The following is a 27,146-nucleotide window of genomic DNA, read 5'->3' as shown; positions in this document are numbered from 1 at the left end:
CAACACTGATCCTCTACAATCTAAGTTTACTGTAGGGTACTCGGCCAGGGACTGGGGTAGATTGGCCACGGGCATTTCAATCGAAATCATGGGTGAAGCTATCACCTGACTTGTTTCTCGAGTGTATGAAATCAATGCTAGAGACCCTTGTGACCTATATACACGTGCACTATGCGAGAAAGCGTAGATCGGAAAGAAGAGCAATAAACCCACAAATATAAATAATATGTAACTCGACTCAGGCGCTTGATGTTCCGTTCTTGTGCAGTTCAGGCTGACGTAGTGACCTCCGTCCCGCCATTCTACAATAAGTAACGTATTGAAGCTGCAGAGAAATGGGACGATGAAATCGACCCTCTCCCATATGGTCCCCATCGGATCCGTCAATCTGTCTACTTGATTTACACCATAGTAGCCTGATCAGAAAATCATGTTCAGAATGCATCCCCTAGGACCGACGCCCGGACTGAGCAGCTTCATGGTTGAACTAATTCTCGTTGCGCCTTATTCCTATCGTAAATTCACATTGGGAACCGGGATATATGACTTTAGCGAAGGCCCGGCGATCTCATATTATCATCATCACCTCTTTACATCATATGGAGAAAACAACAATCAGATGTCTGGCATTCATATCAAGATTAGTCATTGACTGGAAACCTTGAGAATGATGAAAACAACGTCTGCAATTTTAATCTGGAAAGTGAAGTAAGAAGCTCTAACAACTCATAGCTAGCAATGCCATCTCCATGGTAGATAATATGAACATGCCAGATGCGCAATCGGCATGAGAATGTTGTGTTTTATCCTTTGTGGGCAAGTCATGGTCTCGGTCGGCTAATTGATGGCATTTGTAAGCCCCTGGCGTGATCGCAGGAAATAAGATGCCAGACTCTGTAATGCCCAAAGCACAGTTCGAAAGAAGTGACGCCACAATGTTGCGGATTCAGAATCGAAAGTGATCAAGCGACACCACGCTCGAACAAACACAGGGTACTGCTATTTGATTGCAAACGAAACATTGACAGGCTTGTTCTTTTGTAGAAAGATAATCGCACAGAGCATTATTTGTGGTCGTGTTCATGATCATCGTCTTGTGCATCCGGCCTTCCATTGATCCAATCCGAGTGCAACGCCACTCCAGCCCCCGTGGTAACCTCCTCCAGGCCTTCTTTCCGTTCTAGTACAGCTCTCAGACAGTGCTCAATATGCCCCACATTGTTATATCTTCTTTCAATTGTTGTTCCCATCTCTTGCGACAAGAACATTTTCTTCCAGTAATACATACAATGCACTAAATGCCACCTGTGGGTCGTGTAAAAGACGTTTTTTGCATCTCCACCCCCTGCCCTAGTAACAGGAAGCATAGACACCTCATTCAGTGACAGCGGTCGTGTCATGTTCACATCTGCAAAGTAAGGCCAGCTTCCATCCGGATTTGACCCCGCTTTTTCAAATGCCAAGGTGAGGTTGTCGTTCCGACAAGCTGGCGGAAGCCACGCGGCAGCTAAAGAATCATATTTGCAGTTGTTTGAAAGGGCCTCTGTGATCGTCTCTCCGCAATTACAAGATATATCAGGATCTGTCTGCGTAGTAGCGTGAAGATGGATGTGGTTCGTAGTGTGAATGCTACTGTATGCTTGGTAACACAGATCAATGACACCAAAGGTGGCAAGAAGACAGAGAATAACGGTAGAGATGCCTTCCACCTTCAGATACCCCAACCTCTGCTTAGGCGTATCCTTCACAACAGGAAGTGATTCGAAGCTTGAGCGCTGAGCAATTTGCTCGTACATCGTGTGATTATTCGGGATATCGCAGGAATGGGAAGGTATTGAGCCAGGTTGAAGAAGGAAATGTGTGATGAGTTTTTCGCCAGCTTACTTCTCCGATGCGTGTCTCTGCATAAACAGAGTATATGTAGCAGATATAGGTCCTGAAACCTATTTACGTTGTAGATCCCGCATTTTCTAGGGCACATGACGAGGCGTACATGCATGTACACTATTGGAGGCGCCCCATGGCTATAACCAACTGATGACTCAAATTTGCGATAAGCTAGAGCTCAGATGACGTGCCTTGGCTCTGTCTGTACTCGATTAGTATGTGATTGCCGCCTTTCAAATCGCGGGGCTGAGCTCTATCCGCCGCTTGCGAGAGCAAGTCACTAATTACATTCCATTATCACTGATCGGTGATATTCGGGCGAAGGAACTCGCCTGTGTTGGTAGCCCGGGCCTTTGCTTTTGCTGTTTAGATGCCGCATCAATAGTCCTATATAGGTGGGGAGAACGCCAATCACTAGTACAGGTAAGTAGAACAAGCCAGGATACTAATACATAATGTCACATTTTCCGGCATCCGCCGGAGTGAAAGAGATACCGGCAGTGATACTGTTGAGAAGATCCTCTGCATTGGTAGTTCTGCTTTACCAACCATCTAAATGCTCGGGACACAGCCATACGGTTCACGTGGGGGAATTCCTCCTAATATAATTTTGATATCTTCATTTAGGTGAGCTCGGATTAGGTGCGGTCTCCCCGGTTTCTGAGTAGTCTCATGTTGGACGAGGCACGAGCCAGATAATCCATGGGCAGACATGCGGCTTTTCGTTTTTGGTAATAGGATGAAACAAGAATATGCGTAATTCATACTAGGCATGAGCTATCCTTCACTTGAGCCTAAGCAAATGGACTATTTGTGTGGCAAAATGCCGGGATTTGGGTTCCCTGTAGATCTTTCCTTTTTCATGGTTTCCTGCATGGTGAGTGGGCCGGGCATGTGGACTTCCAAATTAGCGATTACACACGTTAGTACATTATGTTGGAACGTAATCTCAGTAGATTACTAGTAGTCGAGGTCACGTGACCCGAACTCCGTAACTTCAACTGCTCCTCCGAGCGCGCCTAGATAGCGAAGAATCAAGCGTTTTCAACGACTTCAGTATTGACCTAAAACGTCGTTTCAACACATTATGTTGTAGAGGTATAGATCGAATACCATACCATTTTCAGATAGCCCAATCAACAAAGTCTATACTAGGCGCGATCGTTATGATTAGGGATAGCCCACAGATCTGTTGCGAGGCTGTTATTTGCTTGTTCCAAGGAGGTTCAACGTCGCGTTTTATCCAGGGAGGATCATGAGGACAAAAAGGGCAAGGAGGAAAACAAAAAAAATTCAGGTGCATAAGCGATATACACGTGATTACATGTCTTCCAGGAGAGTAACGTTGTCCTTTCTGGTCGTCGACAAGATATTGTTGGATAGGGAGCCCGAATTCAGTCCATGACGCCGCAGTAGTATGATCGATCATAAAATCTGGTCAGTATATCCTTGTCGTACGATTGGTGGGTTGTCAGGTTTTCGATTAGTAATATTAAGGGCGCCATTTATGTAGTTCACGATGAGTTTATCACACTTTGCCTCTGATACGACCGTGCTTTTTCTGGGGCTGATAGCGGCCGAGAGGATCACCGGCTACCCGTAAGATTTTAGGTCATCTTAGTTCTCCTCGGCGGGTGTAAGGTCTAGCAGAGCCTAGTCTCCACTACTGGACATACTATTTGAAAAGATAAGTGGCGAGCGACAATTGTCTATGTTAGATTTACTTGGTTCATATTGCTTGTTTCCTGGATCATGCATGAGGTTGGCACGAATCTGGCATTTCTTGATCCGTTGACATTTCGAAGCTGGACCCCTCCCGGGGATCTCTCTCGTTACCACAGCCGCTTCAGTACAATCAGCTCTGTCTTCTTCGCCCATCACGCATCAAAGAGCAGTTTCGCATACGTAAGAACGTGGACATGGCACTTTACCCTGCTCTTGGAAATGCCGCGGAGTTCGGGCTATCTCCCACCTCATGTGAGACCTTTTGCCTAGTTAATGGGAGGAGAGCTCTCGGATCTCCGACCTGCCTGCTGAATATAGGACATTCTCTGTTCAATCAAGTGACATTGTTGTGACCCGATCAACATGAGCTAGATGGCAGTTGCCTCCAACATACTACTGGATAGTGACGTCGGTTGCCTCTCACAAGTCAACCCAGAAAAGGAATATCCCAATAGACATAAGGTATATAAAAGCAACAAATCCTCTACGTATCCTATTTCTACATCACACAGCTACAACATAATCTCAAACCCTACTCCACAGAAGACTCAAGAAAGCAAACTGTTCATCATGAAGACCTCTTTGGCCACTGCAGTTATCCTCTTTACGTCGGCGCTGGCAGCGCCAGTCACCATGGTAAGGCCCATATGCGCCTGACTTTCTGGGTAGTTACTGATGACATAACAAGAGAAACACACCCACGGAGAATGGTAATACCAATCCGAATGTCAACATCCCCACTGGTCCCGGCCCTGTGTGCACAGATAACGAGATCTGTCCCTATGAGGTCAGTGACAGTCAGTATGCCCGCCGTCAGGAGCCTATTCCTGCCGCTGCTCTGGGATCTTTGATCGGGGGTGGCCTCGGTAGGCGAGACGACGAAGCTATCCCAACTGATGCCATTATTTCCTTGGCAGGCGGTGGCCTCAAGCGACGTGGTGATGAGGATGTCCCGGCTGAAGTCCTGGCCTCCCTGCTTGGGCGCCGCCAGGAGCCTATCCCTACTGACGCTCTGGGATCATTGATCGGAGGTGGTCTTGGGCGCCGTCAGGAGCCTATCCCTTCTGACGCTCTGGGATCATTGATCGGAGGTGGTCTTGGGCGCCGCCAGGAGCCTATCCCTTCTGACGCTCTGGGATCATTGATCGGAGGTGGTCTTGGGCGCCGTCAGGAGCCTATCCCTTCTGACGCTCTGGGATCATTGATCGGGGGTGGTCTTGGGCGCCGCCAGGAGCCTATCCCTTCTGACGCTCTGGGATCATTGATCGGAGGTGGTCTTGGGCGCCGCCAGGAGCCTATCCCTACTGACGCTCTGGGTTCATTGATCGGGGGTGGTCTTGGGCGCCGCCAGGAGCCTATCCCTACTGAGGCCATCATTTCGCTGGCTGGTGGTGGTCTGAAAAGAAGCGAGGAGGACGCCATGGACTCGTACTAAGTCTGCCATATGGTATTCAGGATGCTGTTATGCACCCCGAATTATGTCCCTAATTTTGAAGTGTCTATCTTTCATTCATTCCTTCGGAGCATTCAACATGTGGAGAAATGGGAAATAGGAAACGAGGGTGAAGTTAGTAACGTGCACCATTAAAATTTTGTTTTTTTGGGTGCAGTTAAGGGTATTGGCCTGTGTGAGCCGACACGACTGGTATGCTTTTCATACATGGTGAGGTGTTTCTTGCATATTGAGCTCTAGCTTGCCTCTGTACTCAAGAGAACTAGTCAGGAATGATAGCCGAGCCTGAACAAATATTTCATTTATCTGCTGTAGGACTTGCGATTTCTTATTTTTTTATGGCTTGTATCCTATATCTACACGAACCTAGCCAATCTTTCACTCGATCAAGTCCTGCCTTGTGTAGGATATAGTGGGCAGTGACTTGGTTGTCGCTTATCAGCGGCTAACTGACACAGGATTTCGAATGGTGGTAAATCAAGCAGAAATCCTAGGAGCATTTCGATACAAATTGCTAGTTAACAAGCTCACACTCGGTTCACCACCCGGCCGATCAGAGAGGAATCCACTACAGCACTACATTCGTAAAGCTCAACACTATATCAGTTTCAACCCATCAGAGTATGTATCATCTAAACTGCACTTAGTCTCTCTGTCCGCTAACTCGATATTTCACCTGCAATTGAATTGTCCCTTCGCCAGGAGAGCAGACCATCTGTGGAATATCTAGGTCATATTGTATCATTAGCTTGCAAGCCTCTCCGCCAAGAGGGATATATCAGCCGCTTTCTCTTCCATGGGGTAGTGGCCTCCTCCAGAGAGCCACATGCCCTGTGGCGCCCATTCAACCATATGTGCCGGGTGAATGCAATCGACGAGAATGTCCTTGTACAGCTTCAATAGCGGGTCTTGCTCTCCGAACACCACCGCAACTTCTGGGTTACCCTTCTCGAGGCCTGCTCTCCAGCTCTGTCGGACCTCCTCCCCGCGCTTTGCCAGTCTGGCCTGTTGACTAAGGTTGTCAAAATGACGGGGTCCGCAGAGACCTTCCAACAATTTCCACAACCGCGTCTGCCGGAGGCCATGTAAGGCAAAGCGCGGCGTGACCGGGACAATGTGCCCAAACCGGAAGACACTGGCCTTGGTGGCTACTGGGAGAGATTGATACGGCGCACTGTATCCATCGACCTCGGGTTGCGGCAAGTGTGGGGACATGAAGCGCATTACCCCTGACTCGGGTACATAGCCGCCCAGTAGGCCCGTTGAAAGAAACCAGATGGCATAGAGTAGACCGTAGTGAAGATTCCATTCGTCCGGACGCGGCGGTAGAAAGGAATTCAGGAGGAGGAGGCGAGTGCAGGCCATTTGAGGCAGCTGCGGGATTGCGCACAACGCGACGCACCTGGAGACAGTGAGCCATGGACGGAGACAGCCAAAGATACTAGCAGGGTCAACGACATACCCACCCCAGTCATGCGCGACGATGGTTGCATGGCGGAGATTGTGGACTTTGAACAACTGCATAAGCGTGTGAATATGCAGTTCAAAGGTAACCGATTCAGGATGTGTCGCCTTGTCACTGCGACCGTGTCCGAGCCAGTCGAGCGCATAGACTTCATGACCTTGGTCCACCAGATGAGGAAGGATCTGCTGGTGTTAGCCACATTCTGATCCAAAGGTCGATACTTGACATCTATACATTTCTGCAGATATAGCTCCAGCTCGGATTGCCATGCAGGAAGATGATCGGGCGCCTGCGGCCTGCGGGACCGTCGAGTGTTGGTTTCTGATGCACGAAGCGGACAGTGGCTCCACAGATGGCCATCTCCTCCGTACAATCAGCCCAGGGAATGTCGGGCATCCATCCTGGTCCCTGACGACGGACGCGATACAAATTGTACTCGCTGAAACGATATGTCCCCTGGCACTGAGCGATGGCCAGAGACTCACATTGGCCCCGGTACTCTTCTGCCTCTTGGACGAGCTGGTTCCTCCCTTGACTGGAGAACAGGCTGGCGAAGTTCCGAACCACCGTGGGGCTGATATTGCATGACAGTTTAACCAGATACAATGGCAAGAGACTGCAAAATAGAATTAGCCGACAAACGGTAAAGGACATGACGAAAGTAGCGGCGTAGCCATAGGAGGTCATGATGATGGTCAGCATTGCCTGCGCCAGGCTGCGGCCGACATGCAGCGCAAACACCGACATGATGAAAAGTAGTTATGCACGATCGTCTGTGAAATAAGGTCCGGTGCCAGTACTATTTGCATCAGACTTATATCCAGAGAAGGGGGCGGGATGGTCGGTCGAAAAAGGATGACGGAGGACTGACTTCATCCGTAAATGTATAATTTCCTATTGTTATAGCCATGGGGGTCTCCCTCACCCATCATTATCTGTCTTTTTATCTTTGATTGAAACGAGACTGTGTAGGGTCTTATCCCCGACAACCAGAGGCTGCTCTCTCCAGTCGCTGGACCGGTCGGAAATGCGGAGGATCAGGCTGCGGTCGGCAATCGCTTGCCAATGATTGGAGACAATAAAGTATTATGATTCCTCACTTGTCCATCATACAAACAATCATGTTATGTGTCTTTTCTGTCTCGCTGATTATTGGGGTTATCCGTGATTTTGCGCTTGTTTTCCTGGCTTGCGCGTCTGTTTCTGCTCCGCTTTCTGCTTTTCTCCCACAAAACCACTTCATACTTTGATGTTCATTGTTACCCTTTGCTTTTTCTATTCGGCGATGGGGCTGCGGCATCCTTAAATCGAAACGCACAACAATAAAGTTACAGTTTCGAGCTTACTTTCATACCCAACTTTATTCTTACTTTCCTCTAGACAACCTTCTCCCACTCATCTATTATGTTGTTAGACCGTGATTTCAGGCCGTGACGTTAGAGCATCCCTTAACCGATGCCCATCGGTCCCATAATCGAGGGTACCTCTCCACATCAAACGCAATATTATTTCCGATTATTTCTCCACATCGTTGACAGATCCCATCACTTGATCCAGGTCCTCCGCCCCGATCTTGGGTTCCCGTTTGATATTCTCCATCACCCAGTCACCTCGAGGCTTCAGCCGCATCTTCAGCTCCTTGGGCATTGTCATGAACCCCACAACAGTCATAGCCCATGGGTCCATTTCTTCCTCTTCCGCCGGCATGATATCAAATGCCCACAACAAATTGGCTACCTGCAGAAAGGCCCCATCCGTAGCAATTCTCTTGCCCTGGCAGATGCGTCGACCCTGCCCAAACACGGGCAGCGGGAGATCCGACCGTAGCTGAGCTACTGCGTTGTGGGGGTTACGTTGCAGCAGCCACCTGTCAGGCACGAAGTCGTGGAGATCGCCCAGGGCGGAATTAAAAATGTGTGCATCTCGGCCAACGGCCCATGCATTGGCCATGATGGTGGCACCTTGGCTGATCTTCACCCCCTGAAACTCATCGTCCAGGTCGGCCCGTCGCGGGATGGAGCCGGGCGAGATGGGCCGCCAGCGGAACAGCTCATGAGCAATAGCATCGATATATACCAGCTTCGGTCGGTCGGAGAATCGCGGCGCTCGACTTCGTCCCACCACTGCGTCAAGCACGGCATGTGCCCGAGAGAGAACGGAGGGTCGGTGCAGCATCGCAATGAACAGCCATAGCATTTGACGGGGAGATGTCTCCATCCCACCTTGGATAGATGTAGCCAGAGTGAAGGCAAGGTCGAGATCTGGTACAGCCGTGTACCTCTCGGCCGTTGCAAGGGCTTGCTTTGTGGCGTTCCAGCTGTCTGAATCCCTTCCTCGATGAAAGAGACGCATGTAGAGGTTTGATTGGGTTGCGAACAGCTCATCGGCTGCACGCTTCCAGGGGGAAAGAAATCCAGGGAGTTGACGTAAGGTTGGAATGAGATCTGGTAGGCCGGGATTAGCAGCCAGATGGGTCACTTGGGCCTGAGTACCGATGATCTCCTGCAGAAGTTCGTCTTTGGGGTGGAGGATGCGCAGGCCGTAATGTAATCCCAGAATAATACTCGACTGGGTGCGTTTAAGGAGGGGATAAATCGTCGCGGTGCTAATGGTGGCGCCATCGGGACACCCGTGAAGAGCATCACACAGGTCACAGAGCAACTGGTTGTTCTCTAGTTCCATTAACGGCTGATACCTCGGCGCCGCGAGGGCCCCGAGACTGGGAGCGAGTAATCTGTGATGCAGCCTGAGGTAATCGTCGTAGTCGTGCATCAAAGTGAATCGAGACTGTCCGGGCTTTGCTCCGGTGATCATCTCCATTGTCGCCGAACGCGGCCGGTTGCTATACCACTGGCTGCGGCGACTGAATAATTCTGTGGCCGCCTCGTAAGAGTTAAGTATCACGACTGGGACGATGCCAAATAATCTAGAAACGGTGATGGGCCCATTTTGTCGCGCCCAGTCGTCCCAGTTGGCGAGGGGCTTATCGATCGGAGAGCTGTGAAGATCCCCGATCAGCGGGAGTTTGAGAGGTGGTCGCTTCTCATCAGTTGCTGCTCCTCTGTTGGGCTGAGGCGAGGTGATCATATATAGCAGGGTTATCACACCAATGCTGAAGACCACTGCGATGGCTAGGTTGGCAATCATTCTGGCGACGGTAGTCTTGCGTAAAACCACAAGGTCACGACGTGAGATGGCAAGGATGACACTGTTCCAATTCAGCCCCCGGCAGTTGTGACGTGCCCCGCCAAAGGGTCCGTGAGCCACGACGATTGGAGGTAGTATTTATAGTGTCTGTGCCCTTCAGAACTGCATGGAGTCCACCAATGGAATCATCACGGCGCATCGGCTGTCTCGGTGCTGTCCCTTTTATGCAGCATCGCCCCACTCCATTAGTTAATTGTCTTCGTTGCGTTCCTGACTTCTATTTCCTCTCCTACTAGGAGAGAAGCGTCATATGGTGCAAAGGATCACTAGCTAAGTACAAATATGAACTGTATAGTGTCGAGTGTGAAGGGTGACAATTTTACACTAGTACTAAGATACTATAATACAGTCAATGTGATACAACACGATCGGCTGGCTATCTTTCTTATACCATCCCCCTCGGATGCTTCAACAGCAGGGTCAAGCACAGTGGAAGGTGTGGAACCGCTCAGGGCTTGGCCGTGGAAGTGGCGTGAGCAGCCAAAGACAACAGAGAGCACGAATCCGGCCGCTTCTGCGCACTGACTTGCGAAGCTTCCCAAAGGGGGCCACTGACCTTGCCCCCATATCAGACCTGCCAGGTGGGACTCGCACAGCTGCCGCCATATTGGAAGAGAAATTTACCCTCACCATAGGTTAGGTCGCTGCTCCTGGCCTCGTCGCTGTCATCTTTGGGCTTGATCGTCTCGTAGCCATATTCCGTCGGTTCTGCTGACAATCCCAGAACCGAGCTGACCTGCGCAGCGATGCGCTTCACTTGCTCTGGATACCGTGGTGCCTGTTTACCCGTCCGCGCTAACGGGTTTCCGATGTGACCCTTGGTGTCGGGGCTCGGATACTTGGACGACCCATTTAAGCGCTCGTCCTCTAGATCTGCATCGGAGGCCAGATAATCCAGAATCCTGGTTTTGAATGTCTCCAGCCGCCGCAGCCCCCACGCCTAGCTTCTCCACAGCAACATCCACCGCCCCCCGGCCCTTCATCGGCCGGCGCTCATCAATACAACATAAACAAAGCCTCAATACCTCAACCATTCTCACCACCCTTCCAAGAATCAGTTCCACTTGTTTCATCACCCATAATGTCACTTCCATTTCAGGTAGTAGAGGAGACTAATCAGGCCTTTCTGGAGAGCTGCCGTCACGGTGACTTGGCCCAAGTCAAGAAACATCAGAAGGCTAAGACTCTAGACCAAGAGGTTCTGACCTTGGGCTTGAGGAAAGCTGCCCAGGGCGATCATATCGAAACTATGCGCTATCTACTATATGCAGGCGCCAAACCCCAGTCTCCCACTGTCGTGGATGAAGTACACTCGGCTGAGGCAGTCAAGGCTTTGCTAGACAACGGTCTTACTTTTGAGACTCAGTTACACCCTCTAGGTACAGTGCCTCTTGTGTGGGTATCCCTTTGCTTGCCTGTTGTTGTTCACACAGACTAACCAAAGGAACAGACACATTGTAAAGAAGAACGACCAACGGCTCGTTCACTGGTGCCTGGAACAAGATGCCGACCCCACCTTCGGCTGCCCGAATGCCCAGTCATTCAATGACCTTGAGAAGCCTGATCAGTCTCCTACGAAGGGCTCAGGGGCAGTCCTTGGCATGGCATCCCGTCGAAGTAGCCCAGAGATTGTTGACCTCCTTCTTGATCATGGAGCCAACATCCACAACAGTAATGTCCTACATTATGCTGCATGTAGGAGAGGCGGACTGGCCATTCCAATGATGGAGCACCTGATACAACGTGGGGCCGACGTAAATGAATTCGGCTATCCCGCATTCCTACATTTCGGTGGCACTCCCCTTCATGCGGCCAGCTACCAAGGGAATCTACTGGCCGTGAAGTGGCTCCTAAAGCATGGCGCAAACCCCGGCGTGGAAGACGCGCAAGGTAGTAAGCCGCTTGATCTAGCAGCTTTGGAGGAGGAAGACGAAATATGTGATGTTCTCTATGAATTGTCGCCATTGGACGACTTTGGGAAGGGTGAGAATAGTAGCTCAGGCCAGCCGAAAGCGAACAGTTCCAGAGCATGACAGTGTCACCCGTTATTGGCTTAAGATCGATGAGGGACAAGGAACAAAGCTTCAATAGCCCCTCCTGCTCATATGCACAGCCTCTGTATCTAGTTCTTATACATCTCCTTCCTGCAACTTTGCAACACCTTCGGCCCCAAGATTGGGATGTAGTAATTGTGTTTAACCAAAATATCACAAAGTGATTTCCGGTTCTCCAGTCACTACGTTTACTCAGGGTGAAAGGGCCCATAATTATCACATTTTTATCCTGGAGATTAGCCTCCTGGACAAATCAGGTTGTGGTTGATACCGCTCCAATGTTGCATCAGCCACCACGCTTCACTGGGACGCACCACGCTAGTGACTCCACCTTTGTTCGGGATAGACTTAGTGTCACAGGTAAGCGATTGAGGCCGTGCTTTCTGCTGGGGGATCTGGGTTAGACAAACCTGGAACTTGTGGGCGCTGCTGCGATCACTCACCATGACCCACGCAGGAGACGTTAGCTCAAGAACGGGGCACAGCTCCATCAACATCTGACGGATGCTGGTATAACTTGCATACGCACGATATGAGGGCTTTTGCATCCCCACGAATGACATCGGAGTGAAACTACAGCCATTTTGCGATTCCCCATCGCTGTCATTGTCATTGCCCGTGTCCTGCCATGGCACCCACGGGAGTATTGCCGTCTCTCTTACCTACCACCATCACCCTAACATAACATTAAAATGGCAAGTCCTAGGTTGAACCACCTTCCTTAGAGATCTCTAATGGTCGACTGATAGTGAAAATCAATGCAAGTATGGTCTGTGGGGACGGCACCCTAGGATATCTCGTATCAGGATCGTCAACTTTGGTTGCTGCCTGAGGCCGCAATTTCATTGTGTGGATGAAACAAGCCAGCGATTGGCGATTATGCCCATCTATTGCTGGAGCTCCATCATATTATCAGATTACTGGTAGTGATACTGAATACATCTTTGCTGATAGGGAGTTGTTTGTGAAGTGCTGGCAGGCTCGATGCTGAACCACATGGTATGTCGGGGATTCCAGGGAAAGTATCGCTATGCACCTCTGGAGTGACTTATCCCTTGGGTCTTGTGCTAATTTCATAGCCGCAATTACAACTCCCACGCGAAGATGACGCTATTTCTCTTATGGGTGTGGGGTCAAGGTAGATGGTGGTTGTGACGCTTCAATGATCGCCGTGTGCCTCCAAGGTACTTCCAAGGACCCTGTTGCATCCATCTCGCTCCTTATAAAGCATACGCGACCGCGCCTGGCCGTGGCCCTTTCTCCTTGTAGCCCGAGAAATTAACACAATGTTAGAGTCTATTTCAGAGCAGATTATGTGCAAGCCTTCCCGTTTATCTTCTCTTCCATTGGAAATGGTTGAGAAGATTTGCCACGAGCTTGCAACGCAAGATTTGGCCGCGCTCCGAGGGACTTGCCGCGCCGCTCATCATCTCACCAACCGGTGTTTTGCGCAGCGGTACGCGGAGTACTACACAGACTTCTCCGCGCACTCTTTAAACCACTTGCATGCGCTGGCCGAAAACCAGCTGATACGAGGCTATATTCAACACCTGGTGATCCTGAGTCCGGAGCCGAGACTGGGGGAGAATATGGACTGGCACTGGACGGCTGCTGGTCACCTCCGATGTCCCCTAGACATGCCCTTGATCCGGCGGCTGCGAGATGATCTGACACAAAAATTGGTAAACTGCCGATCTTTCATCCTATCGCCCATTTTGTCAGAACCCCAAAGTAAGGCGGACCTCCACGAAAGCCCGACCTTCAACCCCGACGATGTCGCGTGCATCCTCCTTGACCTCATCGCGGACGCTTCTCTTCCGGTTAAACTCTTTTGGTATGGCAAGGGCATGAACTACACCTCCAAAGTGATGGACATTGCGCGTCTCCCAAAGTCACTCTACAGCAATCCCGCCTTCCAGACGGGCTGGAAGTCCTTGGAGAACCTGCACCTAGAGCAGGAACTGACCCCCCAGAATTACACGTTCCTGATGGACATGATCCTCAGTGCGACTGGTCTCCGCAAACTGCATCTTGGCCTCGGATACACCGATCTCGCCGTCGAATTCTTTTCACAGTTGAGTGCGTCCATTGCAGCTCTGAACCACCTGGAACGGATCAGCATCTGGGGAACCTCGATGCACGCTGAAGACCTCATCCGACTTCTCTGCAACTCGCGAACAAATCTGAAGAAGCTTAGTCTGCGGTCAGTGACGAGCTTGACGCCACAGTGGTTAACGTACCTCTGTCAGCATCGTGACCTATTTCCCTGTCTGACTACCATTGACTTGAGCATGATCCATGGACCTGCTGGTATGTTGTGTTTCACGCCGATGCAGAACTTGCCTCCAGAGCACAAGAACATGTTTGAATTAGAGAGTTGTGTTTACGAGGATCTCCCAGACACAGGTGGAAAAGCAAGCGATATAGTCGGTATATCTTACAATGGTTCGGATATTGGGACGGCATTGAAGGCGCTGCTGCAAGTGTGTACCGAATCTACAGGTCATCGTTGAGGAATGATGGTGGTGTTGTGGCGACGAGGCATATGCATACGAGGATACCCAAACTGTTTGTTTGTTCCATTTTCTTTTTGCGCTGCTATATTGAAGATGTCATGATCATCTTATATAGAATCTGAGATAATTCTGAGATAATTCAAATATCCCATTACAGTCGTTTTGAGGTCAAGAGCGGAAATACTGGTGTCCGACCTGCCCTCGGACGAGTGGTAGCACCATGATTGATTACTTGCGCTATGGATGCACCTTTTTTCCCTATTGATTCTTGAGTGCGGAACACAATGAGTAGCGGCATGATACCATATAGTGGATAGTTCTCCATGAGATGATTCAGTCAATATCATATGTCTATCTCGCTGGGGTGGAATGTCCACACTAGATACAGCATCGTCCGCGAGCAACCTTTGGAGACTGCGGATGGCGGTGCAGGGCAAGCTACGCTTCCGACACCGGGCGCACGAAATCTGGCGATTGGTCGTTTGAAATTCCATCTATGGATTATTTTATTTGGTACATAATGTTATTGTATTGGAAGGAATTCAATATGGAGGTGAAAGGTCAAGATGGTAAAGATGCTGTACCATCTGCTTGCGGCATGTCACGCAGGCCGCGATGCGACGGCGGGAGAGGGCCGGGGAGGTCCATAATGTTATGCGGGTGTAGAGATAGCAGAAAGAAAACAAGATCGATTACAACTGACAAGGTAATCGTGCTTATTGGACAATACTATCGGCTTTCAAGGCCGAGGGAAGGGAAGCATATGGCTACGACGGCGGCTGGCTGGCTGCTTACACAGAGACGCACGATAATGGAGGTCAGTAATTTGATAATTGTAATTACATTTATGGTTTTATGTCTAGAAGATCACTTGCTCAAAGGCATGCTGCAATCCGCGGGCCTGTAGCCACGCCTCCAAGGCCTGCATATCCCCCCGGTTGGCTCGCTGCCCGCTGCGTTCTCCCAGGGAATCCGTGATCTCCTCCATCCCCTCAAATACCCGCTGCACCCCTTCCGTCTCGCGAAATCGTTCGCTAACTTTTTTCTGATGACTGGGAATATCCCCCCAGGAATGGGTTTTGATGAAACTCATGTACGCATCGATATTCTGCGATGTCCCCTCCAGGCACAACACGCCTGGTTTGCCCGCCAATACAAATCCCGTGAGCCCATAACCTGCCGCGTGATGCACCAGATCATCCCGCTTCTTGCGCGTGGATAGGGAAGGGAAGTAGAACCAAACCCGCACCAGAGGTCCTGACCCTGACTGACTCGGTGAGAGATCCACCGGCTGTGTTGGCTGGGCTTCTAAGAACCGCGTCGCTTCCTCACGAACATGGTCCAAGGCCGTAAAGACGTCGTCCTGTGGCATCGTAGCGGCCAGCGCAGCGACCTCGGCCTTGGACATCCAGTCTGGTTGGCGCAGTGTATACTTCGCCGGGGGTGGCTGATCTAGTGCAGGACCCTCACTGTGCAAGGGAATGGAGACATTGACCTGGATTGTCTTCCCGCCGTCCTCCAGGGGCAAACACACCCCCAGCAAGAGGCTGGCAGGGATTCCCGACGGCACGGTCGATGGATCTTGACACCAGTCCCGTAGTTGATCCACACATTGCGATGTAGACTCGGGCAGGTCCAGCTCGCCCGGGCCCGGAAACATGGCCGTGAGAAGATCAATGATAGCCAGCTGGGACTCTATCATATCCGCTGGTAGGAGAGACGATCGTTGTGCCGTCATCGTTGGAGGGATTCCCCACGGCGGTGCTCTCCAAGGGGTTATTGGAGGTGTGATACTTTATAGCACACTGTTTGCTTGCAGCACATTCAAACAGTCGACTTCCAGGGTATGTTTTATTAATCGTGTATCTTGTAGACGGGTTTCCTCTCTTGGACCTCTCTATTCACGTTCACCGACGGTGCGTTTTTCGATGGATCGCCGGTGCCGGCCATCAAAACTGGGTCAACAATTGGGGGTCGGCGATTGGCTCTCTCGGGCCGAGTTTCGGGGATACATGCATAACATGACTAATCATGCTTCTCAATCAGTCACTTTATCGCTTATTCTCAACACTACTATCCAGTACAAAAGGACTTCCTAGAGTCACAGCTCATAGATAGATCAATGAATAATCATCCTCAACCCATTTGTTTTCACTATTATCTCCACTCCATTTATCTGACGCTCACTATTTACGTGATTACCCTTCAAGAGGGCCAGTGCACGAAGACGGCTCTTGGCCGTCGAGGTTACCCACAAACACCTCTCACAGATTGGCTTGATCAGACGAGGCAATCCAGTCATATCTATCCCCCAGGTACTTCTGGGCCCGTAGATCTCCCGAGCGCGCATGGCCCTCGAACTGCTCCGCCCTTGCAGCTCGACCACACAACCGACCCAGCTCCCCACTGGCGGTGCTGCTCGTCACCTCCTGGTAAGTCACCGTGCGCAGATACTTCCCCACCCAGAGGCCCCCTGTATACCGTGCTGCCTTTTTGGTGGGTAGGACATGGTTCGTGCCGATGACCTGTTTAGAAGATAATATACGTTAGAAGCAGCCTTCCAAATTTTCAAGTAAGCTTTCCTATGGCGGAATCCAGACCTTATCGCCATATGACACGCATGTCTTTTCCCCCAGGAAGAGTGCTCCATACGCCGTCATCTTCTCTAGTGCCTCGCGAGGCCGCTTGGTGAAGATCTGCACATGTTCACTCGCATACTCATCCGCCAGTCGCCACGCCTCGTCAAGGGAGTCCACCAGGATGGCTTCCCCGAACCGATCCCACGATGTGCCCGCCAGCTCGCGCGTGGACAGATTTGGAAGCAGCTGATTGATGATGTCGATGGCCGCCCGCCCCACGCGCTCCGAGGTCGTGATGAGCACAGCAGGCGAATCCGGCCCATGTTCAGCTTGTGACAGAAGGTCGGTCGCTACCGTGAATGGATCGGCCGTCTCATCGGCGACGATCAGGATCTCCGTCGGGCCTGCGAAGAGGTCGATGCCCACCTCGCCGAACAACTGCCGCTTCCCCTCCGCGACAAATGCATTCCCCGGTCCCGCGAGGAAGTCCACTTTTCGGATGGTCTCCGTGCCCACCGCCATCGCCGCGATCGCCTGAACTCCGCCGAGCAGGTGGATCTCATCCGCTCCAGCCAGATGCATCGCGGCCACCGTGGCATGGGGGATCTGGCCGGCAATCGGGGGAGTGCAGCCAACCACATGAGGCACGCCAGCCACCTTGGCCGTCAGAATAGTCATATGGGCGGATGCTAGCAGCGGGTAGCGTCCTCCGGGGATGTACCTAGTGTCATCGATGAGTATTAGGTTAATGGGTAGAATTTGGCTTATCACGTACGCTCCAACGCTGTTGATGGGAAGGTTTTTCTGGCCCAGGTGCACTCCCTTGGACTGGTCAGTTGGCTCTTCGCAGGCATAAAGCCTCGTGGCTCTCCTAAACTGAACGGGCTTACCGGCTGAATCTCATACTCGAAGTCGCGGATGGAGTCTCTCTGGGCCTGTGCAAAGGCACGAACGTTCTTCTGCACCTCCTTGATATCGGCAATCGTTTGGGGCGAACAGGCCGCCAGGGCAGCATCTATGTCAGCTTGAGAGAGATTGAACGAAGCTGGCGACCAGCGATCAAATTTCTCTGAGTATTTACGGACTGCTGCATCGCCATTGGCACGGACGTCGTCGATTACCCCCTTTACGACGCTACTCACGTCCACCTGAGGTGTCGCAGCTGAGTTGGGGGATTGAGACTTGCTTTTCAAGTATCGGATCGTCATGATGAAGTCAAATTAACTATTTGATCAAGGTAACAAAGAGTACGGGGAGACATCTATAATTTTCATCGGGTAATGGCTTGCTTATAAGATGGATAGCCACGGTAAGTAATGTCCATACAACTCTATCGGCTCCACTCGGCGGACCGCAACAGCCCTCGGAAGTCGGCCAGAAGTCCGAGTATAGGCAAGTGCATTACCATCGCCAGCTAGTTCATCGACGATGGAGTATGGTATGAGGAGTAAGGCCGTCGGTCTCAGCTGGAGGGCATGGTAGCCCTTGATATGGCACTTGCTTTCGTAGATTTTGGGTTTGGGAACACTTTCCACAGGTAGTCCCGTCACAGAATCCGAATTTTATAGGCTGCTTTCACCGCGATATATTTTTACGAAGTCCTAACCCATACCATCATTCAAAAGTTCTGCCGCTCCTTCCCTACTCATTTGGGTATTGGTTACACCTCTTGGTGATCCTCGTTCCCGTCCCCGTGGGGTGGAGCCGAGGCGCTTCGGCACAAAAGGTCCTCTTTGCGTCACTGGAGATGGAACACCAACCCGACATCATTGCGAAGGTTGCTAGACATAATTTGTATGCGTCCATCGACTTTTAGAAAATAGGGGGATAAGCGCTAATTTTGTTTGGCCTTATATGATCTTTGAGGTTCATCTGGGTAATATTGCATCATCCACGGTTCGCCTGTCGATACCAGTGATGATCCTTTGCGGCAAGTCCTCCTACGATTTGGCTTAGCAGTAAACCTTTTCATGGGCATATGTGTATCTCTAGCGTACAATTGGGGGGACAGAGTCATTCTTCCTGTCTAGTGCTTTATCGGTTTCGGGTTCCCATATGCCAAGGGCGTTACATGCAAGCATACCCATATCGTTGACTTCATGCTTTTGCAAAGTCGGATGATGGCGATTAAGCTACTCTTCAACTCAAAGCTCTGTCTATTCCAGCACCAAATTGGCCTGTCAACATCTTCAAAGTGCCTCCTTGGGCGCACCAATGTACACGCCTTGGGAAAATGAAGTAGAGGAGACGACTCTGCTTGGCAGCATGCTCTATCCTTGACATGCCTCTTGTTGGTCCAAGTGACATGACTTTATGGGCTACAGAAACATGTTTCGCATTCCCCAAACGTGTCAGGTACAGGTCGCGTACAACCTTCCGTTAATCCTGGGGTTACCCTTTTCTCATCAAACACGAGACCTTCGCATCGTCTTCTACCATCCATCATCATACTGGCCATAGCCTAATTCTCCATTGATCTTACCAGGATGCTGTAGCCGGCAGCAGGCTACTAAGCTTGTCAGAAAAGGCGGACTCGGCCTTAACCAGGGCCCTACGCACCGCTGACCCTTCCATGACTTTTTGATATTGTCCAACGTGTTAAGGCTGGTAAAGAGAAGGTAATTTCGCGTAACTCTCTGCGCTATGCTGACATCGCCCGATACCCGATAGTTAGTTATTACAGCGCATCAATCTGACTCATGCCTTTTGCCCTAGATGTTAAATTGATTGACAGACCACAAATAATAATGAAGAATTATCTGTCTCCGCAATATATGAAACGAATGTGGCCGGTAAATGCATATTAGAATAGTACTTACTACGGCTACTACTACATGCCTATTGTTCACCTCAGAAGATAGTAGTAATATGTCTTGAACTCTGCTGCTTAAACTTTAAGGAGTTCTCCGCACACAGGCCGTTAAGTTAGGTAAATATTACTGGTGGTCTTTGCCTATCATATAAGGAATATGGTTCCAATGTTTGGAATCATATTAAGCTGGTTGGCTTGTCACTGTGTCTCGACTTTCTTATCTTCCAGTTTCCCTATCTTTAGCTTATTATTTCTCGGCAGTTCCTCGGATAGTCGCCAGGCGTGCATGATAAGTGTCATGTGACTGCGGGAGAGGCTCTGGAGCATCAACCAATAGGAAGGACGGGAAAGAGGACTTACGCAAAAGAAACCCCTCACGGGCCGACGATCCCCTCACCCCTCATGAGGGGACAAGCCCTAAACTGGTTAAACTTGGTCCGAGTTATCTAATTTATACTGTTAGCAGTTAGATCTGGCCCAGCGGGTGTCGAGCTGTCACCAACCGTCGGGTCCTAGATACGGCCTCATCCACTTTTGGCGCTAAAGGGCGGCCGGGAGGGAAAAATTTTATCTTGGGGGGTTTTCAGCGTCAGGATGTGTTTTCTTATTTCTGTCTCCATCGACTCTTTTCTTCCTCTTCTCGTGTGCACCGCAAACCCCATCCCTCAGAGCCGGCTCTGTGGACATCTTCTTTGACCCCCTTTGGATCCTCCTCGCGGATAGCTTTACTAGCGCATCCTCCCTTATTCCCGGAAACTTTAATCTCACGTCCATCATCATGTCCAAGCCCGTTTACACCCTTGCCGAGGGTAGGTGACACGTATCCTCTCTCTCACCAGTCCAACTTCCCATCTCACAGTGTTCCTGCAGGTCAACCTCTGCCCAACCCCTCTGTCAGCACCACCCTGCCGACCTTTGGCGGCGGTGCCATCACCACCTTGGGTGACACCTTGCTGATCGAGACGTTGACCCATTTCAACCGGGAGCGGATTCCGGAGAGGTACGGCCGCCCTTCCGGCTGACCCACCGCTCATCGGCACTTTCGTCCGCTAACCTTATCAATTCATTCAACAGAGTTGTTCACGCCAAGGGTAATGGTGCCTGGGGTGAGTTCCGCGTCACCAAGGACATCTCCCACCTCACCCACGCCAAGTTCCTCAACGGAGTTGGCAAGACCACCAAGGTGCTTTTCCGCGCCAGTACCACCGGTGGTGAGAAGGGTAGCGCAGATACCGTGCGTGATGTGCACGGCTTCTCCGTCAAGTTCTTCACCGAGGAGGGTAACCACGACATTGTCGGCAACCATGTGGTAAGTTGACTCGTTTCCCGTGTACCTCTTTGAGACATCGCCTCACCTGTGTGATAGCCCGTCTTCTTCGTTCGTGACCCCGTTCGCTTCCCCTCCCTGAACCGCAGTCACAAGAGGCACCCTACCACCGGTCTTCCCGACATGAACATGGTAAGTTCATCTTTTCATCATCATGATGACTGTGGACCCCTGTCGAATTAACTGGGTATCTAGTACTGGGATTTCCACAGCAACCAGCCCGAGAGTGTCCACACCCTGATGCACGTCTTCGGCTCGCGTGGTCTGCCCCAGTCCGCACGCCGCATGACCGGCTTCGGTATTCACACCTTCAAGCTGGTGGGCCACGACGGCAAGTTCCGCTACTGCAAGTTCCACTTTAAACCTGTCCTGGGCTCCCACAACTTCACCCCTGAGGAGGCCACTCGCATGGCTGGTGTCAACCCCGACTTCCACAACGAGGACCTCTTCCAGGCCATCCTGCGTGGTGACTACCCCAAGTGGAAGTTCTACATCCAGGTGATGGAGCCCGAGCAGGCCGAGACCTACGGCCGCGCCGTCTTTGATATCACCAAGGTCTGGTCGCACAAGGACTTCCCTCTCATCGAGGTCGGCGAGATGACCCTCAACCGCAACGTGAGTAGTCTTCCCCCTAGCAGCCAATAATTTCATGTTAGTGCCGACGTGCTAATGATAGATGATTAGCCCGAGAACTTCTTCGCCGAGATCGAGCAGGCCGCCTTCTCGCCCTCCAATCTGGTGCCGGGTATCGCCGTGACCCCTGATCCTAGTAAGCTTTCCCCATACGTTTGTGTAGATAAGGAATCGTACTAACCTCCTGTAGTGCTTCAAGCGCGTATGTTCGCCTACCCCGATGCCCAGCGCTACCGTCTGGGAGTCAACTACACGCAGCTGCCGCCCAACCGGGCCATCTGCCCCGTGTATGCGCCTTACGAGCGTGACGGTCTGGCCACCATGGGCCGCAACTACGGTGGCGACCCGAACTACATCAAGAGCACCCTGACCCCTGGCGTGTTCAGCCAGTCGGTGCAGGAGGTGCGCCACCACGAGTGGCTGCGCTCCGGCGCGGTGCTGGGTCTCAACGAGATCCCCGTGGACGACGAGGACTTTGTGCAGCCCCGTGCCTTGTGGAACAATGTGTTCGATGAGGCGGAGCGCAGCCTCTGGGTGAACAACGTGGCGGAAGCCTTGGAGGGAGTGGTGCCGGAGATCCAGAAGGCCACAATTGCCATGTTCAGCCGGGTGGAGCCGCAGATTGGTCAGAGGTTGGAGGCTAAGTTGAAGAGCTCTTCCCGATTGTAAATGTGACGGCGGGAGCTTATAGACCATAGATATATCAACGATACATGATAGACAATATAGAGAGTGGTTCAAACAAGAAATTCTAGCTGTAAATGTCATCCTGGTGGGGGGATCGTCGTCCCGTGATCTCACCCCGCATAACCCCGCCAGTTACCCTCTGCGATCTGACAAGGATCAACATCCCCCATATTCAACCATGTCAGTGCTGAGCTTGCCAGATTCCACCCGGGATAATGACAGCCTGATAGGAAATTCTCCACATCCAGCCGAACCGTCGATATGGACTGATCGGGCCGTGCAGGAGGCATGCCTGATGCGCTACTTCGTTGAGGAGCTGGCCCCATGGGTAAAGTCTATTCCCTCAACCCTCATCAGCAACACGACCCCTGAGAATGTCGGATGCAGTTCGATTCCTGCGATGCTGGTAAGCATTTTGCCCTTGTAATGCCGGATCGCGCAGCCCAGTGTCCGGCCTTGCTCTACGCTGTCTACTCGGCAGCTGCACGACATCTCGGTCGCTGGCAGTCCACGGGGACCCGCCCGGTCGCCTTTGCGGGGAGACGTCTACCCAATCTTGGGGATGGCATGGCCCTCGATTACCAGTCTCTCTGCATTTCCCATTTGGTGTCAGCAGATGACGCCGAGATTCACAACGTGGACCTCCTGGCGGCGTCTGTCATCCTGCGTTTTTATGAGGAATTCGACGGTTAGTCGGGTTCGTTTACCTGCAATCTATGTTTAAATTGCTGACAGGCATGAGTCACAGCGGCCCTAGTTGGCAGTGACGGGAAAACTCATCTGCGTGGCACCCAAGTCTTCCTCAACGCTCAGGGCCACGCTGCATTGTGCTGTGGCGGACTGCAACTAGCGGCCTTCTGGGTTGGCATCCGACAGGAGTTTCACAAGGCCTTCCTCGAACAGCGAGTCGCCAAGCTCGATCTCAGTTGCTGTGAAGCGTCTGTCTATCGCCAGTTGGATTCCGCGGACGATCCCACCTGGGCGAATCGAGTGGTGTTGCACTGTGTCGATGTGCTCCGGTATTGCTATGGTGAGGAAGGTCAGACCCGGGGGCGATACGAGGAGTTGTGTGCCTACAACCAGCAATGGCAAGCTCTAACTCCGCCTACCTTTGACCCCTTGTATTGTCGACCTCCAAATACCGTCAAGGGGGAGATTTTTCCCGTTTTGTGGTATTTGGATGACTGCATCGGTAAGACTAGACTCCTTAGAAGAGAAGATCAATCAATGCTGACCAAGCTCACAGTCACTGGTATTCAGCATTGCCACCTCGCACGTCTTCTTCTGACGGTGTTTGATCCCACGGTGCCTCGCCTTGGGCCTGGTCGCAAGGCAGCCGTTGCACGAAGAGAGGTATCAGATGTACAACTTCGCGTGCAGTTGAGTCTGATCGCTAACTACGATAGGCCGAGGTCAAGCACCATGTCTTCAGTCTTTGTGGGATAGCCATCTCTAACAAAACCGCTCCGGCCCTCGTTGCTGCCTGTATGGGAGTATCCATGTGTATGCTATCTTTTCTCCCCTATGGCAAAAATATCCTGGCTGATCCTGTTGTTTCAGGTGGTGATCGCATGACTGATAGAAGGGAGCAAGAGGCCCTGTTTGACATTTTGCTCAAGACCGAGCAGATTCATGGGCTATCCACCACCCATGCACAAACCTCTCTCCGGGCGGCCTGGGAATGGGATGCTACAATCTCGCAAGTGTCATCCTTTAATCTCAACGCCCGACAGAGTTTATAAGTAGTTTATAAATTATATGATATCTTATAATAACTAGATTCTGTAACATGGCTGATATCGGCATGAGTATTCTTTGTGATATGTTCCTTTTCCCATGCACTCGTCACATGTGTTGTCGAAGTACATCACTAAGGTGGATTGTCAGGGTCACTCATCCCACTGACCTGATTAAAGAACCACAACGTACCTTTGCCCAAACTCACGATCGCAGGCTGTGGCAACGGAGACGCTTCTGTTGGTGTTGCGCTTCATGGCGGCGAAGATGCTCCTTTTGGCGGAGCCGTGGTTGTTGGATATATGTCCATAACCGAGTTGATCGGTTGTTAGTAGGGTTGCGGGGTGCGGGATTCTTGTGTGGAAATATGGCGTATGTAATGGTATGACACGAATATGCCACGCAGTTTAATGAATTCCTTCCACCAAAAGCCTGCCTGTTGACTTCCCGCATCAAAATGATGTCGACCTCGGAGTGCCCACCTTGGAGAGCCTAGTTAGTACCCGTCACCGACCGAAAGGCCCGCCTTGCTTGTATATTTTTCTTTACCATATTATTAACACTCTAATGCAATTATTAACTGATATGTGCGACCTCAGGAGAGCCCACCAAGCCAAAAGCCTGCTCGCTGGTATAGATTTGTCAACATATCATTATAAATACGCTACGACAAGTATCAAATACCATCTGCACTGGATGTCCTCTGCTGTCTGAAGAACACAATCTGGAGCTTTACAAGAAAAGGTTTATATATCATTTCTTTTTCCCATGCAGGATTCTGATACTTACGAATCAGACAGTCTTTTCACTCACAGTCAATTTACCGATCGAATCGAACCTAAACGAGTTCATTTTATTATCCGCCACCCATGCAGCAAATGAAAGCAGTCCGCGCTGTTACCGCAGGAGGTAATAAGCTTATGACCGAGCTTCGTGAGGAACCTTTGCCCAGCCCAGGTCAACACGAAGTTTTGATCCGGGTTCACGCCGTCTCACTCAACTACCGAGATGCAGTGCTACTGCGAGGCGACTTTCCTGTCAATAGCAAGGAGGAGGTGATTCCTGTTTCCGACGGCGCCGGCGAGGTTATCGCGGTCGGGCCAGGAGTAAAACGGGTTAAACCCAATGATCGGGTTGCAGTCGGTTGTTTTACAACCTGGATTGGCGGCCCATTTATTCCAGAATATTTTCGCACGAGCGCTGGGTTTAGCATCGATGGAATGCTCGCAGAGTACGTGCTCTTTCATGAAGATGCACTTGTACACATTCCCGATTATATGTCCTATGCTGAAGCTGCTTCGCTTCCCTGTGCAGCAGTAACAGCGTGGACAGCACTGAATAAAATTGAGCCTCTTCAGCCTGGCCAGACGGTACTGATTCAAGGAACCGGGGGCGTTTCACTATTCGCGCTACAGATTGCGAAAATCTATGGCGCTCGTGTGCTGGCTATTACCTCGTCTGATACCAAAGCTGCTAGGCTGAAGGCACTCGGTGCAGATGCTGTAGTAAACTACAACACTTCTCCAGACTGGGATCGCGAGATCTTGACTTTAACTGATGGCAAGGGGGTGGACAGGACCCTTGATATTGCTGGAGAGAAGACTATTCAGAAAGCCGCGGCATGCACCAAGATAGGTGGTGTAATTATTCTAATCGGCTTTGCAAGTGGTCTTGGTGGCGGTATCCCGCCTATTGATATCATGGCTCGGACCCTGACGTTGACTGGATCAATTATCGGGTCACGACTAGATTTTGAGGCAATGCTTGCGGCGATGGCAAGACATGAGACGAGGCCGGTTATTGATCAGGTGTACTCCTTTGCGGAATACAAGGAGGCTTATCAAATACTGGAGAGCGGACAGCAGGTTGGCAAAGTTGTTATTGAAGTTGTTAATCAGACTGCTGATTAGGAGGATAATCTCGAACGAAAAGGGACCTACATTGATTTCGATGCTGAGAGCGGATGTGTAGATTAGTCAGTGATTGGGCAGAGCCAGGAGTCACCGTGTTGCTGCGGTTCGCATCTAGATAGAGAATACAACAATTTGCGCGTTGAGAATTTCTTGGTGTATTTGATAAATATGGACTATGCAAAGATGCTATTAATATAATGAGCACCGCATCCCATGCCTTAATCTTCCCATGTCATGCCTGGATTCGGGAAGTGACCTTCTCCGTTCCCGATGCCTACAGTGCTAATGCACCATTTGTCGATCTCATCCATGATATGTTATTCAGAAAAGAACTCACAGCTTCTCAGATTGCAGAAGCCGCTGGCGCTTATGTGGTTGGAAGAAGCAAGTGAGTATATCACGTTTGCAGAAGCCCCAGGGTCTTGCGTCTAAACTGAAGCCTTTTTCGTATCCAAACGCACTGAAATACGCTTCTTGAACTCTCCTCGTCATCCGCCCTCCTGGGGCTAGGTTTACTACTGGAACATGAGAGTATTGATCCGGACATTAAAAATTCATGAGGGGAAGCTTCAGTATGCTGGGCCGCAGGCAAAGGCGACGAGGCGGATACTTAAGCTACTGCTCATGAACGGGCCTGACCCAGGGTCAAGGGATGATGACGGACGACCGCCATTTTCGCTGACGGCAGGGAGGGGATTGACAGATGTGATCAAATTGCTACTCGCGGTGAAAGGAGTCAATTTAGACTTTAATTATTTTGAAGGAATCATACCGTTCTCATGGGCTACGGCAGAAGAACAACAGGGGGTAATTGCGATACTGCTCGCCATAAAGGGCCTCAACAAGGACGCGATCAAGAGACCCCAGCCTCGTGTGCGAACAAGAGCACCCTTGTATCGAAAATTAATCTATGTCTCTCACAGCTTAAAACACTGCGAGATCTATGAAAAGTCTGTTTGAGACATTCAACTGGTTTGGAGTTTCATTATAGTAGCTGTGCTAGATCTCCATTGGAAGGTTTGTTCGAGTTCAACCCATAAAGGAATCACCATCATATGGAGGAAAGAATTAGGATTTCGGGTGATTGATAATATACGAGATTCTACTATTACTGACGTTGTTTATTATGATCGACCACTTTTTATTTTAAC

General features: G+C 50.8%; 12 protein-coding genes across 12 annotated transcripts, besides 1 other annotated feature; 6 read left to right on the top strand and 6 right to left on the bottom strand.

Annotated features, from left to right (window-relative positions):
- Nucleotides 1–1,064: 1,064 nt before the first annotated feature.
- An14g07300 (uncharacterized protein) lies at nucleotides 1,065–1,796 on the bottom strand (the record flags this gene model as incomplete). The annotated part of the gene is made up of 1 exon (XM_001401315.1): nucleotides 1,065–1,796. The coding sequence occupies one exon, from the start codon at nucleotides 1,794–1,796 to the stop codon at nucleotides 1,065–1,067; it is 732 nt and encodes a 243-aa protein (XP_001401352.1).
- Nucleotides 1,797–2,820: 1,024 nt separating this feature from the next.
- Nucleotides 2,821–2,972: a mobile genetic element (Title: probable transposon 160bp LTR (Tndm1-LTR) -Aspergillus niger).
- A 1,210-nt stretch (nucleotides 2,973–4,182) lies between these two features.
- Nucleotides 4,183–5,047, top strand: An14g07280 (uncharacterized protein; the record flags this gene model as incomplete). Its single annotated transcript, XM_059744400.1, has 2 exons — nucleotides 4,183–4,248; nucleotides 4,301–5,047. 2 exons carry the CDS (start codon nucleotides 4,183–4,185, stop codon nucleotides 5,045–5,047), a joined length of 813 nt encoding a protein of 270 aa, XP_059604719.1.
- A 762-nt stretch (nucleotides 5,048–5,809) lies between these two features.
- Nucleotides 5,810–6,926, bottom strand: An14g07270 (uncharacterized protein; the record flags this gene model as incomplete). Its single annotated transcript, XM_001401313.3, has 3 exons — nucleotides 5,810–6,467; nucleotides 6,528–6,712; nucleotides 6,765–6,926. The coding sequence occupies 3 exons, from the start codon at nucleotides 6,924–6,926 to the stop codon at nucleotides 5,810–5,812; spliced, it is 1,005 nt and encodes a 334-aa protein (XP_001401350.3).
- A 1,119-nt stretch (nucleotides 6,927–8,045) lies between these two features.
- Nucleotides 8,046–9,677, bottom strand: An14g07260 (uncharacterized protein; the record flags this gene model as incomplete). Its single annotated transcript, XM_001401312.1, has 1 exon — nucleotides 8,046–9,677. The coding sequence occupies one exon, from the start codon at nucleotides 9,675–9,677 to the stop codon at nucleotides 8,046–8,048; it is 1,632 nt and encodes a 543-aa protein (XP_001401349.1).
- A 398-nt stretch (nucleotides 9,678–10,075) lies between these two features.
- On the bottom strand, nucleotides 10,076–10,810 carry An14g07250 (hypothetical protein; the record flags this gene model as incomplete). The annotated part of the gene is made up of 3 exons (XM_059744399.1): nucleotides 10,076–10,311; nucleotides 10,362–10,677; nucleotides 10,763–10,810. The coding sequence occupies 3 exons, from the start codon at nucleotides 10,808–10,810 to the stop codon at nucleotides 10,076–10,078; spliced, it is 600 nt and encodes a 199-aa protein (XP_059604718.1).
- A 528-nt stretch (nucleotides 10,811–11,338) lies between these two features.
- Nucleotides 11,339–11,770, top strand: An14g07240 (uncharacterized protein; the record flags this gene model as incomplete). The annotated part of the gene is made up of 1 exon (XM_001401310.3): nucleotides 11,339–11,770. The coding sequence occupies one exon, from the start codon at nucleotides 11,339–11,341 to the stop codon at nucleotides 11,768–11,770; it is 432 nt and encodes a 143-aa protein (XP_001401347.3).
- A 1,307-nt stretch (nucleotides 11,771–13,077) lies between these two features.
- An14g07230 (uncharacterized protein) lies at nucleotides 13,078–14,304 on the top strand (the record flags this gene model as incomplete). Its single annotated transcript, XM_001401309.1, has 1 exon — nucleotides 13,078–14,304. The coding sequence occupies one exon, from the start codon at nucleotides 13,078–13,080 to the stop codon at nucleotides 14,302–14,304; it is 1,227 nt and encodes a 408-aa protein (XP_001401346.1).
- Nucleotides 14,305–15,166: 862 nt separating this feature from the next.
- An14g07220 (uncharacterized protein) lies at nucleotides 15,167–16,045 on the bottom strand (the record flags this gene model as incomplete). The annotated part of the gene is made up of 1 exon (XM_001401308.1): nucleotides 15,167–16,045. One exon carries the CDS (start codon nucleotides 16,043–16,045, stop codon nucleotides 15,167–15,169), a length of 879 nt encoding a protein of 292 aa, XP_001401345.1.
- A 526-nt stretch (nucleotides 16,046–16,571) lies between these two features.
- Nucleotides 16,572–18,094, bottom strand: An14g07210 (uncharacterized protein; the record flags this gene model as incomplete). Its single annotated transcript, XM_059744398.1, has 4 exons — nucleotides 16,572–16,832; nucleotides 16,908–17,607; nucleotides 17,662–17,714; nucleotides 17,777–18,094. The coding sequence occupies 4 exons, from the start codon at nucleotides 18,092–18,094 to the stop codon at nucleotides 16,572–16,574; spliced, it is 1,332 nt and encodes a 443-aa protein (XP_059604717.1).
- Nucleotides 18,095–20,476: 2,382 nt separating this feature from the next.
- Nucleotides 20,477–22,327, top strand: An14g07200 (uncharacterized protein; the record flags this gene model as incomplete). Its single annotated transcript, XM_001401306.1, has 7 exons — nucleotides 20,477–20,507; nucleotides 20,569–20,698; nucleotides 20,773–21,007; nucleotides 21,065–21,157; nucleotides 21,221–21,640; nucleotides 21,710–21,794; nucleotides 21,849–22,327. 7 exons carry the CDS (start codon nucleotides 20,477–20,479, stop codon nucleotides 22,325–22,327), a joined length of 1,473 nt encoding a protein of 490 aa, XP_001401343.1.
- A 196-nt stretch (nucleotides 22,328–22,523) lies between these two features.
- An14g07190 (uncharacterized protein) lies at nucleotides 22,524–24,414 on the top strand (the record flags this gene model as incomplete). The annotated part of the gene is made up of 5 exons (XM_059744397.1): nucleotides 22,524–22,673; nucleotides 22,733–23,033; nucleotides 23,103–23,698; nucleotides 23,752–24,048; nucleotides 24,262–24,414. 5 exons carry the CDS (start codon nucleotides 22,524–22,526, stop codon nucleotides 24,412–24,414), a joined length of 1,497 nt encoding a protein of 498 aa, XP_059604716.1.
- Nucleotides 24,415–24,951: 537 nt separating this feature from the next.
- On the top strand, nucleotides 24,952–25,992 carry An14g07180 (uncharacterized protein; the record flags this gene model as incomplete). The annotated part of the gene is made up of 1 exon (XM_001401304.1): nucleotides 24,952–25,992. The coding sequence occupies one exon, from the start codon at nucleotides 24,952–24,954 to the stop codon at nucleotides 25,990–25,992; it is 1,041 nt and encodes a 346-aa protein (XP_001401341.1).
- Between the last annotated feature and the right edge of the window lie 1,154 nt (nucleotides 25,993–27,146).

The sequence above is a fragment of the Aspergillus niger genome (assembly GCF_000002855.4).
Source record: "Aspergillus niger supercontig An14".
Lineage (NCBI taxonomy): Eukaryota > Fungi > Ascomycota > Eurotiomycetes > Eurotiales > Aspergillaceae > Aspergillus > Aspergillus niger.
This window is presented reverse-complemented; position numbering and strand designations above follow the sequence as displayed.